Source organism: Olea europaea, unplaced genomic scaffold, assembly GCF_002742605.1.
Source record: "Olea europaea var. sylvestris unplaced genomic scaffold, O_europaea_v1 scaffold2824, whole genome shotgun sequence".
NCBI classification, from domain to species: domain Eukaryota; kingdom Viridiplantae; phylum Streptophyta; class Magnoliopsida; order Lamiales; family Oleaceae; genus Olea; species Olea europaea.
In genome coordinates, this window is record NW_019246743.1 from 121,448 (window position 1) to 139,374 (window position 17,927).

The window sequence follows — 17,927 nt, forward strand, 5'->3', positions numbered from 1 at the left end:
TTCGATTTGGAATCAATGTGTGTTATTGGAGCTTTCGCGCCCAATAGGTGGCATCAAAGCGAGGTTGTTGATTTTCTGTGGATTGGTTGAGATTCTTTCAAGATGGCTGGGTTGAAGTATGATGTTCCGTAGATAGATCGCAATACAAGGTTCTCGTTGTGGCAAGTAAAGATGAGGACTATTTTGACATAGTTGGATTTGGATGATGCGTTGCTGGGTATTGAGAGGATGCCGGCTGGTTGGACAACGGAGGAGAAACAATGAAAGGATCGAAAGGCTATTTCATTGATTCATCTTCATCTGTCCAACAATATTCTGCATGATGTCTTGAAGGAGAAAACAGCGGCTGCTTTGTGGTTGAAATTGGAACAGTTGTGTATGATTAAGAGTCTTATAAGTAAACTAGCTCTCAATCAAAAGCTGCATTCACATCGCATGGCAGAAGAAGGGTCGTTGGAAGACCATGTTGCCATGTTCAAGGAAATAGTTGCAGATCTGGAGACGTTGGAGGTTAAGTACGATGAAGAGGATCTTGCCTTGATCCTGTTGTGTTCGCTGCCTGGATCTTACGCGTCATTTCGGGATATTATCATATATAGTCGAGATACTTTAACTATAGAAGATGTCTATGATGCTTGGCACTCAAAGGAGAAAATGAAGTATTTGGTTGAAACTACATCAAGGGATGGGGAAGCTATTGTATCTTAAGGTGGTCGACAAAGATGCAGATCGAGAGTTAGATTTAACAATGTGACCTACTACTACTGCAAAAGGAAGGGACATAGTCGGAAGGATTGCGATATGTTGCAGGCTAAAGGTGATTTAACTGTAAATCGTGGGGTGCAACCTTTGAATTCAGATGAAACCAATGTAGTTGAGAATTGATCAGGTAATGAAGAGGTGATGTTGATCGTGGTATCTGATGTGGAGTCTAGGCCTAACGAGGAATGGATTCTTGATTCAGCATGTTCGCACCATATGTGTTCCGATAGGAATTTATTTCAAAAACATGAAAAACATGAGGTTGTTCAGCAATGTGGGGTTGTAATGGGAAACAACCAATTTTGTCGTATTGCTTGGATCAGTGAAGTCAGATTGAAGCTGCAGGTTGGAACATTTAGAACAATTGATCAAGTTCCACATGTTCCTGACCTGAAAAGGAATCTCATTTCGTTAAGTACCTTGGATGCAAAAGGGTATAAATTCTCTGGAAGAGGTGGAGTCTTGAAGGTCCGAAAGGGAATCCGAGTTGTACTAGAGGGATGAAAAAAAATCCCAATTGTACATTTTGTAGGGGAGTACAGAACCAGTTAAGAGGAGACATTTGGACAAGTTTAGTACCGTGGTGAAAGTTCAGTTTTGGTACAGTACTTCTTGTGTTAGGCCCTGAGTCGATTCAGAATATTGCTAGGGAGAGCGTTGGTGATTCCGCTTTGCCACCAATTTCAGCAAATATACTGTGTTCAGTTACTGGGGTAGGACTCATCAAGCATAGGTATTGTGGTGTTAGTAATGTCTGGGATGCTTCTAGAGACGTTGAAGGCGACAGTTCCAGCAAGGGCCCTTTTAATCAAGTATCTGGTTTGGTTCTTGCTACAGGGCATGGTTCGGCCCTTTGTGATCAGCATTAATTCCTTGGTGGAATTGGAAACCCTAGGGATTGGGTTCGAGTGTCGATTGTGGACGCCAGGCAGAGGATGAGTGTTTAGTTTATATGGAGTGGTTACTGTGTTGAGGAGATTCGGCCAGTTAATTTCGATGCAGATGAATTTGAAATCTAGAAGTTTCGTTCGTAGCACCGAAATTTAAGTCAAGATGGAGATTGTTAGGAGTATGACTCAAATAGTAGTCTTTTGAAGAGGCGTATTTGACTTGGACTAGGAAAATATTAACCTAGGGTTTAAGGAAACTAAGTTGAATAAGGAAACAAAATCCTATTGAAATTGGGTCTCCTAATTATAATATATTTTCTTGTCTTTTAGGACTCTTCTAAAGTTGGCCTATAAATACGAGGCTCCTCTGGTTAGTTTGTAGAGAGTAACATAGAAGCAGTATTGTTAGTCCGTCTTGTATTCTCCATACTGTTGAATTAATAAACATTGTTCCTCTACGTTTAACTTTTGTGTTCTTTCTTTATAAATTCAATCTTGTGTTTTCGTGGTGTGATATAGTATACTTAAATATTGTCATTAAATCTCATTCTTTATAATTCGATTTGGAATCAACGTGTGTTATTGGAGCTTCCGCGTCCAACAATTCTCAGGTTTGCTTTGATGCAACAACAGGAACAAGTGATGTTGATAAATGAATTGAAGGAGAAAAGGATACATTTGTTCCATAGAAATAAAAGGAGTACAGGCACATTTTTATATACAAGAAATTACATAACTAATTTACATGAAAATATTTAACTGAACAAACTCCGTTAGTGATATCTATTTTTTTGTTCGGATTTGATTCACATATTTCAATAAGAAGTAACCTTTTTTTATTAAATGAGCAAGTAGTAACTTAGAATAAAATTTGGTGGGCAATTATTAATTAACTCTAAAACATACATAATTCTAAAATACGTAAAGAAACAATCGATAATTCTAAAATACGTAAGGGAACAATCGATAGAGAATATGAACTTGCATGGTGAAAAACCTAAAAGAAAAACCGGAATTGGTATTGGCTTTTGTGAATTCAGAGGGCTTTTCTCTTCTTAAATTGTGAGAGAGAGGGGAGAGAATATAAGAAACGTAAGCTAAAAGTGAGTCAACTTTTTGGAAAGCTTAGAATGCGTTTGATTTGCTATTTTTAGTTTTTAATTTTGTAATACATTTGGTATATCTGAAAATACAATTTTGAAAATAAGGACAAAATTATAACATAAAATTCAAAACACATTTTCCATGTTTTGTCTGTTTTCAGTGAAAATTAAAAGATATAAAATTCTAACAAATAAAATTTTATATTTTAAAAAATATAAAATAAATAATTTCTAAAATTTAAAGTTAAAAGTTGAAAAATAAAATTGAAAAAAATAATTTTTTTTAAGCACTTAATGATTATTTACATAAAAATTAAAAAAAATTAAGTGAACACATATAAAAATATTCTTAGTCTACATCATTAATCTTTATTTTTATTTTCTATATGTTAAAATCAATTTATTATTTATTTTTATTTTACTATTATAGCGAGACAAAACATTGTAAGATTCACCAACTTTAAAATGTATATGTTACATGATAATAAAATGTCATAAATAATTTTTCAAAATTCAAATCAAATGTGTTTCTAGTTTTTTATTTTGAAAATTAATTTTTCAAAATGACAAACCAAATGCGGTTTTAGTAATTTTAAAATAGACCCTCAAAACAAATAACAGAAAAATGAACTCAAAACTAAAATACAAACCACTCTCATGGATGCAAATTATTCCTACGTTATATAATTTTTTGTTATTTCCCTTTTCTTCTTTGTTTGGCTAAGCTAAAAAATTTTTAAAAATTAAATAAAAATAAACGGAGGGTAAAAAATATTTTAAGCAATAATATTATAAAAGTTATTTTATCCTTGAGTAAAAAGATCGAAGGCCTATTCTTAGTTTAACCGTTCCATCAAAATCATAAAATCCACCACTTATCGGCCTATATGCTCGATCAACTCGATGCAGCTGGGATGTTTACCCCCATACAATCCATCAGACTGACAATTTTTTTCTTTCACTTTATTTTGCTTACCCACACTAGATTTATAAAATTAATTATAGGGTTACAATATGAAACAGTGCCATTCCTCGTCCATAAAGAGATATTTACAGAATATGAATATAAATAATTGTATTTCTATTTAGTTGATAATAGGGTTAACATATATACAAATGACATTGTTATTAAAGATGCTATAATATTGTCCAAAACTTCGTCCTTGCTCCTTTATTTCCTTGTAAATGCAGTCATTTTTGCCATTGGTTTTTAACATAAAACATTTTATTTAAAGATTACCATATGAGCTAAATAGACGATATTTAAAAGCATGTCCATTGTAGGATGACGTCCCACAAAAAAATGGACAATGTCTAGGTAATGATCTAGATGCAGAGGCTTTGTTAAACATTCTCGCTCAGCAATTTAATTGATTATGTTTCTCATTTTATTTTTTTTTATATATATCACAATTTCTTTCCCTTTCACTCTATTTTATTATTTGTATTTTAATGTTGATAAAGGACATTATATATGCTAAAATATTGAAATATAGATGAAACTCATTAGAGAACAATTATAAACTTGATGTCTATTGTTAGATATCAATTTCAATTTTCATATCTACTAAAAATCCATATATTCAAATGTCACATGGGTCGCAAATCACGAAATGCATTTAAGATGCCAGAGTCAGTTCCAGTTGTCTCAAATGGCTGATGAGATCCAGTAACTTATTTTAACTTTAAAATCAACTCAATTAATAGAGAATAATTAAAAAGGAGAAAGTAAACTGTATAGAAGATACGATTAAATAATGAAATACCTAAGCATTAATATTTTTGTTCATTTCTAGAACTGAAAAATAAAATAAAATATGGGAAATCAACTCCTAGGCAATAATTAAAGACAGGTTATATTACCACCACAGTAAATGGTACACCACATTTTTCTTATTTATTTAAATAATAATGAGTAAAATAACATAAATATTATATATTATTAGCTTATATATTTATTCATTCCATCACCATCATCCATACACATTGCATTTTCATTATAATATACTAACGATTAATAGATATTATTTTGCAAACAATCTAATGTAGTGTATTTAGATTACCTGTAAATCTCATTAGAAATCTACAAATAGGCTAGCTAAAACTTTGTTCAAACTTAATTCATTTTACTTATAGTCAATTGATATGGAAAGTTTCCTCAGCAAAATTATTTGAATATGAGTTTGCGTTCAACTTGTTCAATTCAAACTCATTCAATAAGTCGTTAATTTATGAAACAATTGAAATCCGTAGTGAACACTGAAATCCAATCAAACTTTAAATGACAAATGAAAAATTGATGAAAAAGAAGCTGAACCTTTCCAGATAAAACTCTACTTTCCAAAGAGTTCCAGTTGACTCAATAACTCTTTATAAAATTGATTATTTTCTGCCATATACATGTTCCTTAACAGATTAAAATTCAAACTATATGAACATAAATTTATTTAAGCAACTAAATTAATTATTTTTATGCCATAATTATAATTCCACCTCAAGATGGATATGAAGCTAACAAGGGCGCGGGTATGCACGAAGAATTCCTCCATGCTCTTGCATGCAATTTAAGAATTTCTCTGGCTCTCTCCTTTGTCTTTGATCCTCGATCAAAAACTTCCAGTACCAGGCACAATTTTGCCACTGCTCCAATCTGCAACATTTCTTGTAAAACTCCAGGAGTTACTGAGAACTTCGATATCGAATGTAGAATTCTTATTCCGCTCTCATTTGCTGTAGATGAAACCCTAAGAATCGTCTTCGAAACAATGGCTAATCCTGCACTGTGATTCAACAGTTCCGCTCTTCCCTCAGCGCATTTGCATAGCAAATTCAGCGCCATAAGCATCAATTCGGAAGCCCTTTTGTCAGAAGAATCGAGTAAAAGGTGAATCAACAAGGGCACTGCTCCAGCTTCCACTGCTTTAATCCTGTTTTTTTCCCATGGACATACCTTGATAAGAACTTTCAGTGTGACTTTTGAGACCTTCCGAGAGATTTGATCGTTCAAGATATCTACTAATTCGTGGAAGAATTCGGGTCTGAGACTGATCGGTTGATTTGGATCAGCCACTTCGAACATGGATTCCAGAAACATGACAGCATAGACACGAGAATCATAGCTCCCGGATTGCATGACGCTCGTTAAGGACAGGATTAATTCGATATTATTCCGCAAGAGGGATTTGAGCCCGGATCCCGATAGCTGGAGATTATAGAGAATACTCAAGGCTTCATCACTTGCTCTTCTCAACTCAATCACATCTTCTGATACTTCTGCTGAAGATGCTTCTACGGTTTTCTTCACGATTAACGAAGCTAAGAACTCAGCCGTGCCTGCTGTTTCCATGCATCTTTTATTCGTTTCGTTGTGAGAAGCAATGGATCTGAGTCTCTGTAAGCACTTCGGTTGCTTGTTCGGAGAGTTGGCATCATTGAAAAGCTTCAAAAGTTGGGACTTACTGATTGGAGCTTTCGGGGTTGGGAGCTTATCGATGCCTTCTGGAGCATGGAGGGTGCACCAGGATTGGATAAACCGCCGGAGAATAATGTTTGGGATCAATTCTGAATCCATAACCACTTGCTTTGTTACCGGGCAAGTATTATTATTCTGAGAAAACAGCCATTTTTCGATGCTCTCCCGATCATATGTTATACCGGTAGAGAGCGTAACAGGATCCTTCATAATCTCTAGACTGATGGGGCAGAGAAAGTAGGATGGAATTTCAATTTCATCCATAGAAGAAGAAGTAATTACAAAGATCAAGATTTGATAAACCTAAGATCTGATCCAAAAGAGAAGGTGATTATACAATTTTAAGCAAGAAAATTAAGCTGAAGAGAAGTACAAAATTTTTGTAAGCTATAGATGAAAATCAAAGAAAGTGAAGTTCTTGAGGAGTTGTGTGGATTGGTCTGAAGATTTATGAGTTTGGAGGATATGGTTTTATATGTGTCTATAAAGAGAGGTAAAGATTCAAATTGTCAAAGTCAAAACACGGAAAATTTTGTGTGTTCAGTTTGTGTGAAGGAAAGAGTATTATTATTATTATTTTATTTTATTTTTATTACAACAAAGAAAATTTGGACTTGGACTTTTCTAACATGCAATTTACAAATGACAACTTTACTAATAATTTTCTCATTTAAAATTAAAACACGGGATTAAGTCGTATTTAATTACCATCAAGGAGTTTAACAGAAGAATCTGAGTTTGGAAAAGTTCAATTTTGGTTTAATTAGTTCACGAAAGTAACTTCGACCAGTTATTATTATAAAATTTCATTCAATTCAGTTGAACCGACGTAGATTTATTTGAATGAATTGATCTTGTAGTATTTTTATTTTAATTGAAAGAAAAATTGCTAGTCTATGAGGTAAATTGCCGTAAATAAAGTATAGAGAAACAAATTTATTCTTCTTTAAAAGTTTCAAGATAAGATAATTCAAAGTCGAGTATCGTGTTTGTAAGTCTTTTCGCAAATAACTTTAACAAGAAATCATATATTTAAGAGAAAAATGAATTATTTCTTTTCATCCAAAATATGTATGGTACTTCTAATTCCAATTTTATGACTGAAACATATCTCAAAATCTTTTCCCTTTTGAAAATATATAATATAAGTAAATAAATCCATTCCTCTCTTTAATCATCGTAAACTTTTATACAATGTGAATTATTACCAAACAAAAAAAAAAAAAAAGTCCTCACATTTTTGAATTTTTCGTTACGTAGTTATATTCTAAGACTGAATTAAATAGAACAACATAAATTCTTAGATATGGATAGATAAAGCAACTGTCGCACTAAATTTTTTGTTAATAAATATGATAACAATTTTCATAAAATAATTTTTTCAACTCCATTTTCGTACAATAATTCAATACAAAACTAAAGTCGTTCTTGATTTTTTCAATAATGCTATTCGAACAAATTCCTTTGCACAGATGTTGAACAGGTAATAAAAAATTAATAAACAATGAGTACACGTGGCTGGAAGGGAAATAAGGAAAAAAATCCCAATCTGATAATAAATGGAAGAAACACGTTATCTCCAAATTAAAATTGGTTCATTATCCCCAACCCAAATTGAAATTGGCTCATTTCTGTACTTCAATCGATGAGGTCGGGACTTCAAAGTTCGACACCGGCGAACCTCCAGTGTGAGTCTTAGCTCATTGTCCCTAAAATCAAAGAAAACGGTGGAGGTTGGCAAGCATTTTCTCTACTTCCAGTCGGTGAGGTCGGAACTTCGACACCGGCGAACCTCCCGTGTAGGTCTTAGCTCATTGTCCCTAAAATCAAAGAAAACGGTGGAGGTTGGCAAGCATTCGAAACTTTACATCCCCATCTTTCTCTAGAAAGCCTCTCTTTGAAAGGAAAAAAATTGTAAAAAACAAAAACTCTATATTAGGGCTTTCAGAGGCGCCGAGAGAAGTATTTTCTCATTCCGTTTGTTTCTCAGGTAATTTATTTACACCGCTTTGCTTTTTATGAATTTTGTAAATTTTTTTTTATAAAGTTTTTGATTGTCTGTTTTGATATTAGTTATTGAAGTTAAGTTTAAATTTTGGTGCTTATAGATTCGTTTACTGGATGAATCGCGCTTGATTGCTTTGTCAATTATTTTGCAGTTAAAATAGTGACGATCAAGAAGCGTTATAACAATTTCTGTAAATTGCTAAAATATAAGAAAATATCTGAAGATCAGAAATAGCTCATACTCTGATAGAATTCTTGCTGGCATTTTCAATAGTATAGCGCAATGAGCAAATGGCTATAAAAACCACTGGTGATGCATTTTTAAATGGAATTTCAACTTTTTCAATAGCATTAAATTGAGTTTATAGCAATGGTCAGTCCTCTCCACTCATTACGTTCATGCAAAACACTAATGGTCAATAATTTGGGTGGTTGATTGTGGTTGTAGAATGGGAGGAAAGAATTCCGGAATTTGTCATAGTTGCAGATCGAAGGGACAATTGTTTGATGAATGACGAAGTAAGCGTCGTTGCCCCGTTTGCAAGAGTGGATTCCAGAAGTGCTTCGAGGTGGAGAGAGAGACCGATAACAAAGGAAAACTATTCAAATGCTGTAGTCAGAAATGCGGTTTTTGGGAGTGGGTTGGAGAAGGAGAATCAAGTGGTGAATCAAGTGCTGTCGATAGCAAGGCGAATCCAGCATCGGAAGAATCAGTGTCAGATTTGTCACGCATGTTTCAATATCAAATTCACCTCCCCGACGAAGAAGAGGTTCAGATTTCGATGAACATGAACATGACAATTCACAAGGGCAAAGCAACCGTGGAGAAGAATGACAAATGAAAGTGGCGGGCTACATTAGTAGCCCCATTTTTTAATTAATGTTGATGTTATGTATGCTTGCATTTCTTGTTCAAACTTCATGTTATTTAGTGATGTTAATGACGTAGTTGTTCTTAATGACGTATTTTTTAATGACGTAGTTGTTCAATATCTAGAGAGTACGAATATCGTGTTGATTTTGGGGTTACACTCAAATTCGACATAAATATACAAAATGTTTTGAAGTAGCACTGTGTACGCGGTCCATTCATTACCATGAGAAATATCAAACGACATTTGAATATTGTACCAAACGAACACATTCAACGAGTAGACATCAAGTAATGCAATCGAAGTATGTTACCGCTTCAAATTGTGCATGTGGTCGAATTTACTCAATTGGGATCTTTATAATTATTTACAAATTGACTTTTTCACTACAATTTGATAAAAACTTTTTGATTTATTTTGATGCACATTTTCAGTACAACATCACATGAATATATTCTCATATCCATCCAAACCATTTGCAAGGATTTCAGTGTGTGTCACGGAAACAATGTCTCCGTGACACACACACACGGAGAAACTCTCTCCTGTGTCACGGAGAGAGTTTCTCCGTGACACACTGCCCTGGAGCAGTGTGTCATGGAGAAAGTGTCTCCGTGACACACTGCTATGTGTCACGGGGAAACTCTCTCCGTGACTCTCCGTGACACACTGTCACGGAGAGCACGGAGAAACTCTCTTCGTGACACACTGTCACGAAAAGTGTATCTCCGTGACACACTTGAGTGACACACATGTGTCACGCAAGTGTGTCACGGAGACAATTACACACGTTTTTTTTCCATTTTTTCTGTTTTATTGTTGTTCGAGGATGTGGTTTTGTAAACAAAAATAAAAATATAATCTACGATCAATTGTATACTACGATCCCCGTTGCGCAGCGGCAAACACTAGTCAAGGCGGCAAATCATTGAGAAGTTTTGAATTGTTGGTTGCGGCCTTATAGATCCGGTAGCAGTACTTGGCCTTCGACCTTCACGGCCACAAGTATATGTCACAAATCTCAAAACTCCACCGGCCCCTTTTTTTGGATTCCTTTTTTTTCGGGAAAACCTACGCTGTATGCATATTCTTTGTACAATTCAAACATTTCATTCTCACTGCTAAATATCATTCCGACCTTAGGTACGACGATACCATCATCTCCTAACATTTCATCTTCCAACATTTCATCTTCCACTATTTTCCTGTTCTCCACAACGATCTCATCCTCAGTTTCCAACAAAAAATCATCAATGCCACCTTCCATATTATTTCTTGCATCCAGAAATGAAGCAAAAATTGTATCGTCATTATTATGCATAAAGATTGAACATTCTAAGTAAATTGTAAAATAAATATAGTTTATTGTTAGAATTTCAAAGATCTAAGGTTCTCACCGCTATCAACAGACTGAATAAGCTAAAAAGAACTAAAGTAAAAACCATGATTTTAACTTCCAGGTTACAAGCTTCTCGTTACCTTTAGAGTTTCACAACCTAAAGAACTAAAGTAAAAACCATGAAATTCAAATTGTTCGAACAGCATTATTGTAATAACAATGACCAATGCAGGGCATGTTTTTCATCCCCATTACAGAGTTTTCCTTTCCTTTAACATTGGACGAAATGCCATTTTATGCTTGCAGGGCAGTTCATGGTTTATCATCCCCATTACAAATTATTCGTTTATTTTAATATTGCAGCTTTTGTTAAATATCTCCATCTCCACTGTCATTCAAATTTTTTTTAAGCAATGACATTTTCCATGCTTTGCAAACACACAAATTAAATATGTCGAATTGGAAAATTTTGAAGATGACATTTAACAGTGGGTCACCTGGATTCGACGGTGTCGGCGAAGACATGCTGTTCGGAGGTGCTACCGGATTCGAAGAACTGGCCGGCAGGAATGAAGCCCGGGAGAGAGGGGAATGAGGGAAAATGAGGAGGGAAAATACTGACTTCCAATTTCGGGGAGGAAAGGTTGTACCAGTGGTCTGCCAAATTTGTCCCGTTTTTCAAACAATTTCTACTGTTCATTGATGTGCCCATTATTAATTTTTTATTACCTGTTCATAATCTGTGCAAAGGATGCTGTTCGAATAGCATTATTGTGTTTTTTTAGTTCACGCATTCCATCACCAACACCAACGGATCATAAATGCAGGATGGACCTACCAATAGGTTTGCAACACATGTATGTGTATTAATCCATAGTTGGCTGCCCATATTGACCAAAGCATGTTGGCAATGGCTTGGACTACACGGAGTTTTTATTTAATCTTGGTTCTATTTGTTTCTCTTTGTTTAAGTCAACCCAAAAAAGTTAAATTTTATTGGGTTTTGATTTCATAAAATAATTTATAGTCACAAATATTATATATATTTAGGGAACAATGAATTTCGAGACGAGTTTACTCATACAATTGTTGGGAATCTACTTATACATGCACAGCGGAATTTAAAATAATTTTCGATTCCCACCAAGAATCCCCTTTGTGTTTAGATAGAAATTGTGATAATATTGTACCTTTTCCAAATCTGCAATCCTTTTGCTTTTCTTTTCATTCCATCAACCTTGATTCGCCACCACAGCTGTCCAATTGTCCAGCCTCCAACGCTGATCCACATAGAGAATAAGATTGCAACTTCTAGGGTTTTCTCTTGTGCTAGCAAGAATAATGAAAACCATATGGACCTCAAACCCTACCTATGTATTTATATAAACCCAAACGGGGCTCGACCCGGTCCGGTCCGGTCCGGTCCAGTATTTAATTAATCCAATTAATTAAACCCGATTCATGAATTAATTAATCCAATTAATTAATTCGAGAATATAAATAACAAATCCAATTAATTAATTTATCCAACGATTGTTAAATTAACCAATTGACAATTTGCAATCTTCCAATTCTCTTTTGTGTACGACCCATTAGGTTCCCGATCACGATACCTAACATCGTGAAATATTATTTTGATCTAATCAAAATTGATAAATTAAAACACTCTTTTAATTTATCGTCAATTCACACTCGCCGTCCCTGATTGACATCTAGCAATGTGTCAGGGCAATACATGTAATGGGAAATATCACGTGGTATGACAAAACCAAATTCGTTCGTTTACCGTGAAACTATAATCTCTTCGTCAATATGATCCGATCAATTACGAGATATGGAATTGTGTCAATTTCGATCATCGAACATATCTTTCACTCCACTATTAAGTCAATATAAGTCAAAAATTCATTTTCGACTTATGACTACACCTTGACCAAGGATTTCGTTATCGATTTAATTGAATGAAACGCAGATCATAATCTCTTACTATCTAAGAGTGACGAATCCTTTATTGATCAATTACAACCTTCATACGATTCTTGACGTACTCGAACGATGTCGTATTAGCGGCCCTTTTCAGAGCAACATCCAATACCGCCAAAGAATAACTGTCCTGATTTAAGGTACCATGACGACCTCAAGTCAAAGGACTAATTCCACTACCGAACGTTAGAGATTAACCACTGACACTCAGATAGTTATCCATGTGGAATATCTCGAAGGGTCTCCAATGTTTTGTTCTATAACAAAACATCCACGTGTTCATTTAAATGTCATCACACTTTAACTTGTGAGATTAGCTACTTACTTCACAAGTAAGAAATGCGACACGTGATGGTATATCCATAATAACGATATCCGTATCTCGTTATTACTTACGACCACGGATGATTTAAGATTCAATCAGATGTAATTTGTATCTCACAATCACAACTCCTTGTGATTAACAAATTACAAATATTTGAATCTATGGACTCTATTATTTATTTAATTGTCTATTAATTAAATAATAGATCTGCCATTTAATTGCATTAATTATATATAAAAGTATTTATGTCCAAAGTTGATTGGACCTAGGACATAATACTTACAAACTCCCACTTGCACTAGATCCAATCACTTATGTATCAAATATCATAAGTCTACATGACGATCATGTTTATACTACGACAACTCTTTGTCAGTGGATCTGCAATATTATTAAATGTGGAAATTTGCTCTTCTCTTTGCGTCATTTCTATGTTTATCTCTCTGATGAGATTATACCGCTTTAATACATGTTTGGATCATTGATGAGATCTTAGTTCCTTTGCTTTCACAATGGCTCTATTGTTATCACAATACTATTGTATGTGATCAACAATATCAGGAACTACTCCAAGTTCATTTATGACCATCATGATCCATATTGCAACTCTTTCCTACTTCTGAAGTATCCATGTATTAGGTTTCTACCATTGAATCAATGGTTACTTCACGATTGGAACCTTTCTAACATACCGCTTAAGAGTAAACCAGTCTCTCCATATAAAATCTTCTCAAGATTTCATCTATGTAAATTGGGATGAGTCAAGCAATCTTCTAGATCTACCTCTATAGATCAAGTTGCTTATCTCATATCGTTCATGAATAAATCCTTTAACAACCATTATTTCAACGATTGAACCATAGAGATATTGTTTTCTATAATATTAGGAACACGACAATGCTCCCACTATCTTCTTGTAAATACATTTCAAATTTGATAAAATCAAACACTTTGACCTTTTCCATCAAATCGAAGATTTCAGCTCCATAGAGACTTATCTTAACCTTTAGTTACGATATGCAACTGTTGCAAATAAAACCCGAATGGACTTCAGCAAGGTCATAGGAGAAAAGTTTCACCAACGTCAACACTTAACATTTGCTTCTAGCCTTACTTTGTGTATATGGATATCCACTTCCATATCGACATTTCCCTTGTAAACTATTTACAAAACCTTATGGGTTTATTCCATCAGGAGGCTTAACCAAGGTCCAAACCTTGTTCACATACGTCGAGTTCATCTCGAGTATCATGGCCTCATGCTGTCTCTTTTAAGTCAACACTTGGACTTTATTTTGTTGCAACTAGCAGGTTCATTATCCTGAATCACTAATACCTTATTAATGATCATGAATTCGCACCTTCTTGAAGGTCAAATGATCCTATTAGATTCACATAAAGCTGTCATGTCCTCTGGAGTCTTTACTTCCTGATCCAAAGTATGTCACATATCAGATATGGGATCAAACTCGGATTTATCTACTTGGTTAACTATATCTATGGACTCTTGAACTCTTTCAAATTCTATTTTACTCCCACTGTCCTCTCCTAGAGTAAACATTTTCTCTAAGAAGATGATATGTCGTGAGACGAAGACTGTCTTCATGAAAATAGAATTTATATTCAAATGCCTCTTTTGAATATCCCACAAATGTGTATTTATCAGATTTAGTGTCAAATTTATCTGATTCAAGGCGCTTAAAATAAGCGTCATAGCCCCAAGCTTTCACATAAGATAAATTAGGACTATTGCCTTTCCATAACTCGTATGGAGTTCTGTAAACCAATTTAGATGGGACATGGTTTAGTGTATTGCACACTGCAATCAATGCATGACCTCAAAACAATTTTGGGAGATTTGCATGGCTTGTTAGTAATCGCATCATATTCAATAATTAACGATTTCTCCTTTTAGATACACCATCTTACTGCAGTGTATATGAAGGAGTCCACTACAAGAGAATCTCATTCTCTCTTAGATAATCTAAATTTTATCTTTAAAATACTCTCACTTGATCAAATTTTAATGTGAGGGTGTCTTTACCTATTTGTTTCTCTACTTCTAATTTGAATCCCTTGAACTTTTCAAGAGTTTCATGTTTGAGTTTTCATCAAGTATCTATGATAATTGATGAAATAAGAGAAACATTACCTGACATTGACATGAATCCATATGCATCACTATGCATTAGACCAGTAATTATGCTGACCTTTCTTCTTTTCAAGTAAAAGAAGATTAGGTCATTATGTCAGACATGCATAATTTGTACTTGTCAAAATCAATTAATCCCAAGTATACATCTTTATGTAACTTTGGAATTATATTTCATCTAAATGACAAAGTCTGTCATGCCAGATTTTGATAATAATTAGATTACAGTATTTACGCCTTATAATTTCTATACTCATTATAGAATCTTTAGTATTAAGGAATATAAATGTCGTTTTATAATTTACCATAGCCATTAGAATCTTATTAAGATAAAACAAGAACAACTATTGTCTTTAACATTAAAATAGTTCATGTCCGAACATGAAATTCATTTTAATGCTCCAGCTATGGTTGGTATAAAGCAACATTTCTCTAATTCCATTACTAAGTCAAAGGGCAACGGTAAGAAGTATGCTCCTACAGGCAATGGCAGCAACATTTGCTCATCTCCATCATGTAGGTTAACTTCTTCCTTTCGCAGTAGTATACTTCTATTTAGTTTCTCCATATTTGTATAAATATGGGATTTACATCTGGTATCAGATACCTAAGAAACTTGTGAAGTAGACGTAAGCCATACAATATTCCTTCTAATGACATTTTATTCTATAATGAAATCAAGGGTCATTATATTTGGTATTGTCCTTTGCTTACACTGTCTTGACCATATTGGACGCTTTCACAAAGCCCCTTCCTCTTAATATTTTAGAGGAATCAATGACTTGCCCACTACTAACTTCGACGTTGGGCTTAACAGTCTTAAGCATATTAAGCAACTCAATAATTGTGCATTCAAACTTATTCACGTTAAATTCATAATTAGTTATGAATAGCTTTCTCTGACAGAGATTGTAGAACTAAGTCACTACTTAGTTCATGGTTTGTAATTGAACTCAATTGAGACATTTCTCAACGTCAATTATCTTCAGTGTCTAAGTATCGATTGAAGATTACTCTATCATTTTGCACCCGTATAGTTGTTCGGAAGTCTCATATCCTTCCACACACGATTATTATCATACAACCCTTTGCAATGAAGGATTATGTGTCAACATCTATACTCTCAAGTTGCTTTTGTAACTCAGTGACAGAGTTGCAAGTATCACATACGTTGCAGTACTATTATCATCACTGCGTTTACTATAGTAGCGACCTCTTCTTTAATCGAGTCATCACCAGGTGTCTCTAGAAGGGCTACTCAAGGACGTGACCAATTTTCTCATGCATAAGAACAATTCTCAAATTGCAGTGTCAATTAAGAAAATATAGTTTGGTTGTTGGCATCTAGTATGCCATTCAAAACATATGGTTACTCAGATTCAATAAATATAAATGACAAAAAAGAAAGAATAATATATAAAATGCATCAATTAATTTAATATGGTCTTTTATTAAATTAATTATGCTCCCACTGTTTAAATAAAATTTATGACCCTCTCACATAAATTTATGGAGTCCATTCTTGACTCCCAGTGGGTTGGGATCCCATCTATTATATCAAGACCTTGAGTGTACTCAACAAGCCCTAATATAATATTTGGGTAGATGCTATTATCAATTGTATCTCCATACAACTCTCAGATCATTAAGCTGACAACTCTTTGTTTTCACACATCTTATATGTTAGCTTAACATGCCTCTAAAATTTATCTTCTTGAGTGTACTCAACAAAAGATAAATTTTAGTTAAGTCAAACCCATCATTCAGAAATATATATATATATATATATATAATCGTGTGGACGATAATGGACTTTTACTATTTAGTCTTCCCGAGCCATAAGGAAGACTAATTGGTCAATTCCTAGGGGGTATGGCATTGAACAGTGTCAATGCACCATCTCCATGGTCTCCACCCCTTCTTGTCTCTTCAATTAGTCCAATTCCAACATGTATCCTATACTAGTTGGCACGCAGGCCTAAATGAAATTGGACTCGCAGGCCCATAGTAACAATAATAATAATGGACTCGCAGGTCCAAAATAATAACAATGATAACGGGCTCGCAGGCCCAAAACAATTTAGTGCTCGCAGGCCCATAAAACGACAAAAAATAAAAATTAACCATTCAACACATCCATATGGTCGAGTCCATAATCGTCCACTAATAATACATTCATCACATAAATGTATACCTATATAATATTTAATATTATATGCAAATTAGTTTCAAGTTTCTAGCAATTAAGTCGTCTAAACTCTTTTAGACAAATGGATCGGAACAATTAAATAATTAATTAATCATATTAATCGATTATTTAATTAGCGGGAATATTTAATTAAAATCAAATTTTAATTAAATAACAAATTAGAGTCCAACTCTAATTCAACAATTATATGACGGGATTATTTAATTAAAATCAAATTTTAAGTAAAAATCAAATTAGAGTCAAACTCTAATTTCACAATTTAAGGCGATTGAATTTAATTAAAATCAAATTTTAATTAAATGACAAAACTAGAGTCTAACTCTAATTCCAATATTTAAGGGCGAATGAATTTAATTAAAATCAAATTTTAATTAAATGACAAAACTAGAGTCTAACTCTAATTCCAATATTTAAGGGCGAATGAATTTAATTAAAAACTAATTTTAATTAAATGGTAAAGCTAGAGTCTAAACTCTAAATCTAAGATTTTTAAGGTCAATCCTTTTAATTAAAATCAAATTTTAATCAAACACCATATTAGAGTCTAACTCTAATCTAAAGAAAAGTTTAGGGTGAAACAATTTAATTAAAATCAAATTTTAATTAAATGTCAAATTAGAAATAAAATTCTAATTTCTAAAATATCTTCGGGTGAAAATTTAATTAAAACGAATTTTAACTAAGTCCTAAATTAGAGTCCAACTCTAATTTAAAATTGAATCAATATTTTAAATTAGGATAACACTCCTAAATAAAATTTAATTGGGGTCAAAGTTTAATATTTAAATCAAAATCCAATTTTAACAAAAATAT

General features: G+C 33.6%; 1 protein-coding gene across 1 annotated transcript; it reads right to left on the reverse strand.

Annotated features, from left to right (window-relative positions):
* Positions 1-5,098: 5,098 nt before the first annotated feature.
* On the reverse strand, positions 5,099-6,654 carry LOC111384046 (E3 ubiquitin-protein ligase PUB23-like). Its single transcript, XM_023008260.1, has one exon. The coding sequence runs from the start codon at positions 6,489-6,491 to the stop codon at positions 5,250-5,252; it is 1,242 nt and encodes a 413-aa protein (XP_022864028.1). The 5' UTR covers positions 6,492-6,654; the 3' UTR covers positions 5,099-5,249.
* Between the last annotated feature and the right edge of the window lie 11,273 nt (positions 6,655-17,927).

Coding starts and splice junctions, on each gene's coding strand:
- LOC111384046 (XM_023008260.1), bottom strand. CDS start 6,491: ATGGATGAAATTGAAATTCCATCCTACTTTCTCTGCCCCATCAGTCTA.